Source organism: Leptonychotes weddellii, chromosome 4, assembly GCF_054177405.1.
Source record: "Leptonychotes weddellii isolate Sample4059 chromosome 4, ASM5417740v2, whole genome shotgun sequence".
NCBI lineage: Eukaryota > Metazoa > Chordata > Mammalia > Carnivora > Phocidae > Leptonychotes > Leptonychotes weddellii.
This window is the reverse complement of record NC_138372.1, coordinates 44,547,981-44,553,781: the sequence shown is the minus strand read 5'-3', so window position 1 is coordinate 44,553,781 and position 5,801 is coordinate 44,547,981. Positions and strand designations below refer to the sequence as shown.

The 5,801-nt window shown below is 39.2% G+C and overlaps 1 protein-coding gene across 1 annotated transcript in view; it reads left to right on the top strand.

The window, feature by feature from the left end:
* Positions 1–5,440, top strand: part of C4H1orf87 (chromosome 4 C1orf87 homolog) — a 78,295-nt gene extending 72,855 nt beyond the window's left edge. The window contains exon 9 of the mRNA XM_081816864.1: positions 5,106–5,440. Within this exon, the coding sequence (XP_081672990.1) occupies positions 5,106–5,266 (161 nt within the window). The 3' untranslated portion in view covers positions 5,267–5,440. The remainder of the gene's footprint in view (positions 1–5,105) is intronic.
* The last annotated feature ends 361 nt before the right edge of the window (positions 5,441–5,801 follow it).

The following is a 5,801-nucleotide window of genomic DNA, read 5'->3' as shown; positions in this document are numbered from 1 at the left end:
TAACCCATAAACCAATATTGTAACCACCAGCTGAAATCCTCAGCGTGCCCACTGACAGGCTGAACTCCAAACTCCTTAGCAAGGCAAAAGCTGGTTCTGTCCCTCTGACCAGTCTCTTTTCCTTCAACTGGTATTCTCTCAGCATATCCTACCCTATCATAATGAATAACTTGCCTTCCTCAAACATGCCATGCTTTCTCCTGTGGTTGCTCCTTTTCTCACACTATTATCTCCATCTGAGCTGTCTGCCCCTCCTCTTTCTACCCCACCCCTGCCAACACCCCATCTTGTCCACCTGGCTAGCTCATGCCTAAACATGTTTTAGGTTAGAACTCAGGCTCTGAGACTCCCAAAATTTCCCCAGACAAATCTAGGCTAACCTTTATCTGGCCTCCTAGAGTTTTTTTTTTTTTTTAAAGATTTTATTTATTTATTTGAGAGAGAGAATGAGATAGAGAGTATGAGAGGGGGGAGGGTCAGAGAGAGAGGCAGACTCCCTGCTGAGCAGGGAGCCCGACGTGGGACTCAATCCCGGGACTCCAGGATCATGACCTGAGCCGAAGGCAGTCGCTTAACCAACTGAGCCACCCAGGCGCCCCTCCTAGAGTTCTTTAACAATCATTATCATATTTGATATATTTTTTTTCATTTGGGGACATATTACAGTCTTACCAGTAGACTGTATTTCTTTTTTCGCCCTTGCACCTTGCACAATTCTGTTCAACTTTTTCTTTTTGAGGGAACGAAGAAAGGAATGAATGTAAATACATAAATAAATCCAAGATGGAAGGTAATAAATACCATTACAGTGTGCAATGTGGGCAGAGAAAGAAGTATTCCTTCTTAGTGAGGTGATCAGGGAAGGTTATATTAGTGTGAAATTAACCATTAAGGATAAAGTGCAGTTTACAAAGGAATGAAATAGACCTTTCTGGCAAAGGTGTACGTTAGCCAAGCAAAGTGTTATGCGTGAAGCTCAGTGCAAGAAGTTTTGATTAGAAAGAATATAAGGGCTATTAAGAGAATGTTAAATGATAAAGGTAGAAATATAAGATTCCAGATCTAGGAAGATCTTAGATGCCAGACCAAAGAATTTGGATTTGGCTCAAAAAGAGTGAGTAGCACTAAGAGTTTCTAAGAAGGGAAGTGGTATGATGAAGTTGTATTTCAGAAAGATCCTTGATGGCTGTGTGCAGATTGAAGGAGAAACTGAAAGTAGGGAAAGGAGTAAAGATTTGCAATGTCCAAGTGAAAATGAAGTCCAGAACAAGGTCAGAAACCTGGGGAAGAGGGAGCAGATACAAAAGCACATGGACTGAAATGGTGGTACTTAATTATGTTCTGTTGTTATGGTGAGTTAGTGTGTTATATGTGGAGGATAAAAACATGGAACCCATGTTTAGAGTAGAAGGGTGGTTGCCAGGGAAAATGGGAAACATTGGTCAAAAGACACAGACTTTCAGTTAGAAGATGAATGAGTTCCAGGAATTCAACATACAGCATGATGACTCGAGTTAACAATGCTGTGTTGTATACTTGAAAGTTGCTATGACAGTAGAGCTTTAATGTTCTCACCACCATAACAACAACCACAATAAAATGGTAATTACATGTGATAAAGGATATGTTAACTAACCTTATTGTGTTAAACGTTTCCCAATATATACATGTATCAAATCATCACATTGTACACCTTAAACTTATATAATGGTATATGTCAATTACATCTCAACAAAAAAATAGTGGATACATTAGCACTCTCTAGAAGTAATCACTTAACAGTAGCAATGCATTTTCATTCTCTGTGTGTTTCTGTTTCATTTTGTTTTGAATTTCCAAAGCACTTAACTCTAGACCACATAAAGTATAACTACCATACAATACCCAAGAACTTCTAATAATCATACTAAAGAGAGGGGGAGATGAAAATTTTAAATGAAAACTTCATCTAATTTATTAAACTTATTAAATGTGTACAAAAAAACATCAGGTGGAGAGGAAAGACATTTCTAAAGAAACAAACGCTGAGTTGCAGTGATGGATGATGGATCATAAACTTAGTTGCTAAGAGACTCCCCAATGACGGGGACCTTTCTCATACTTCTAAACTGTTCTGAGGAAAAACAGAGTTTTGTTGACTTTGGAGGCAGATCCGGCAGATTTGAAATGCCTCTCCCATGGCCTCTTCACTATTTATGCCTGTTTTCTCTGTTTCTATGAAATTCGTTAGTTCCTCGTCAGCCAGGGAATGTGTCAGCCTGATCTGGGAACATCTATAACTATCTTTAATGAGGAAAGAAGATTAACTGAGGTCATTTAGTTGGTTTATTAACCACAGAATTTAGCTGACCACCACAGCCTCATTCGAGACACTGAGCAGATGATACCTACTTTGCCTATTGATGAATCAGTGTTCTTTATTATGTGCAAGGAAATATGTAGGCCAGGGTGTTCTTCATTCAGGGTGAAGACAGACCATCCATCATCAAATTAGTGTTTCTGGGAACCTACTCTGTGCTTATGTCCTAACAGGGGTTGTCAAGAAAATATCCTTAAGGAGAAAGAATAAGAAATGACTGTGAATAACTGGTCATGTTTTCTAAAGAAAGAAGGGTGGTTGGGATAAATGTTTGGGTGAATGGTAGATTTGGAATTTTCCCAATGAACTGAAGGCTAGATAGAAAATGTTTTCCAGTTCAAGGAGGCAGAATGCAGTGAGAGCCCTCAAGGACATTCTTTGCATGAGTCTGGACTTTACACACAGTGAATCACTAACTCCTCACATCAACCACATGCTGAAGGGATTAATGGCCTTATTTACGGAGGAAAAAGCCAAGCTCAAAGTGGTAAAAGACAAGCCAGTGGGAAATGGAACCATAATTCAAACCCAGTTCTATCGGACTTCCCACTACACTAAACTCCCATGACATACCAGAAGGAACACGAGGTTGTGCTTGTTGCTTCGTTGGTTGTGTCTTTGTTTGTTTTTACTGGAAGACTTAGATTCAAGTCCAGAGTTGACTAATTGCTGAGCCCTGAAAGCCAGTTATTTATATTCTCTGAGGCTGTTTCCTTATCTATAAAATAAGACTGATAATAATAAAACATATCTCCCCGCTGGGAGAAAGGATCACATGAGATTTGAAAGTTCTTTGCAAACTGTAGAATGAAGTGGATGTTAAAGAGGTTCTTCTTATTATTCCTTTCATTTTGGTTCTGGTGGGATAAGAACAGGCTTTTCAGCACTAAGATGGATTGTAAGGGTTATTCTATGCAGCTGTCCTGGGCAGCCCCTAATGACAGTAAATTAGACAGATACAAATTTCAGTCAATGAACTTTTGTTTGACGCTAGGAATCCTCTACCAATGGTAAAGCTTAGAAGATAGTAGAAAATGCCCCTACACACACCAGCAGTGATTCCTACATGTTATTTTTTAACACTACTTTTAATTTTTAATTAAAATATAAACTAAATTTTATGCAGTTAAAAATTTTCTTCTTATTAAGACACTCTTATTTATTTTGAATAATATTGGTGCTATAACTATCATAATCATCCTATAATAATGCTTGCATTAATGAGTGCTTAATAGTTCTGGACACTGTGCTAAGCTTTCACTATTTTATTGATTTTCATACAGTTTAATTATCCCTATTTTATTTTATTTTATTTTTTTTAAAGATTTTATTTATTTATTTGACAGAGAGAGACACAGCGAGAGAGGAAACACCAGCAGGGGGAGGGGGAGAGGGAGAAGCAGGCTCCCCGCAGAGCAGGGAGCCCGATGTGGGACTCGATCCCAGGACCCTGGGATCATGACCTGAGCCGAAGGCAGTCGCCTAACCAACTGAGCCACCCAGGCGCCCTAATTATCCCTATTTTAAAGTTGAGGAAACTGAGGCTCAGAAAGTTAAAGTACCTTCCTCAGTCAGACACTTACTCCAAAGTCCATGACTTATATTTCCAGAGGCAGAATATGAGGAAATGTCTTGAGGGATCTAACCTAGACCAGACCAAGAGCAGCCACCCAATGCAGAGAAATGCAAAGATGCCAACTCACAGATTGGCCAACTCACAGAAAGATATTTCTAAAGAGGAAAAGATCAACATTCTAATAGAAGAGAGAGACAATAAACAAGCCTACACAGAACAGAAAATAAACAGAGATGGGTTGGGATGGAATGGGACAGAATAGAACTGAATAGAATAAATCACATTAGGACCCCGCCTGTCTGTAGCCCACTGTTAAGAACAGCCATCACAGAAAATTAGCTAGTGCCTCAGTTTCTCCCTCTGGAAAATGAGTTGTGAGGATTACATGAATCACTACTGGTACAATGTTTGGAGGCATGCCTGAAATGCAGTAAATGTTATATACACATATAAGTATCAGTCACTATTGTGATACTCTAGCTAATTTTCTGCATATCTTACCGTCTCGGCTGGCTGGGGATCTTCCTGAGGTAAAAGGTTCCTCCTCTAAATCTTCTATATTCCTAAGCATGGTATCTGACATATATGAGCTCCCAATTAGGGGCTTATGAATGAGTTATTTATCTTTGCTGATGCCACATTCTCCACTTAAAACTCCTCTCTGCAACTACCCAAATCCACCTACCCTTAACTTGGAAAGCACCGTGGCATTGATACATATGATGCATGGGTACCAGGGCATACCCTCTGGTGATCACACTACCATCTCTATTACACAGATGTAGACTCTGAGCCATGAGAAATGAGATGATTTACCTGTGATCACACAGCAAGCAGGAGGGAGTCACAGTAAATACGTTTCCAAAAATGCATAAAATGAGCTGTTTGAATCCTGCATGTTTAGGAGCATGTTTGGCTACTTCAATAGGATAAAAAATTAACCAGAAAAATTAGAAATTGATTTTAGCAGGCACCCCGCCTGTTTTAAAAATTAGCCTTTAAAGTTTTATGGCCACAAAGAATAAGCCTAAATTACTTTAAGAAGCTGAAAGTGTCAAAATATTAACATTTTGTTTTTACTCAGAAGTCATTCAAGCTAATATAGATTTTTTTTCTCTTTTTTGCTTTCTCCATCCTCTTTTCAAATCTTCCCACCCAATCCAATCACAGGAGTTCTGGAGAAGGAAAGGGCCAGACGCCTCATTCACAACTACAATCTCATTTACAACCTGTCCCTGAGCCCTCGGAAAATCGACCAAGCCTTGAGGAGATTCCGTGCGGGAGAAAATATGCTCTTGGAGCCAGCACTTCGGTACTTAAAGGAGCTATGATAACAAGCCCATATTGTGAGAACAGATGTTTCCTTTATCTTCCTTTTTCCCAGACACGTGTTTCTCCCCGACCTGAGTGAGGCCAATACAGGGACTAGAGATGGTTTGGACTTGGACTTCTTCTCTGGCTATGATCCTTCCTCATAAGCAGCTCAGAGTGACCCGAGAAAATGGGGTTTCATCTCCCGAGGTGGCAAGAGACCAATTTCTTAAAGTCCCCTTCTATTCTAATAAAGCTCCTTATTAACATTATATGAATTTTTTTCTATATTGCTAACGAAACTCTGTTTTTGCAAGCCCTGCAATTCCATAGAGTAAAAAATATGCTAGATATTGTTGTCAACTCCCAAGAATGCCTGTCACAGAAGAGACCTAGATACATCATTTTTGGATGAGTAAACTAGCCTTTCCTCTAGTCACTATTCTAGGAAGGATATCCACATTATAAGAAAAATAAAATTATTAACAATATATAAGACTAAGGGTAGGAACAGAATTCCCAATGAGTTTTCTGCATAAGTGAGATATTTTCTCT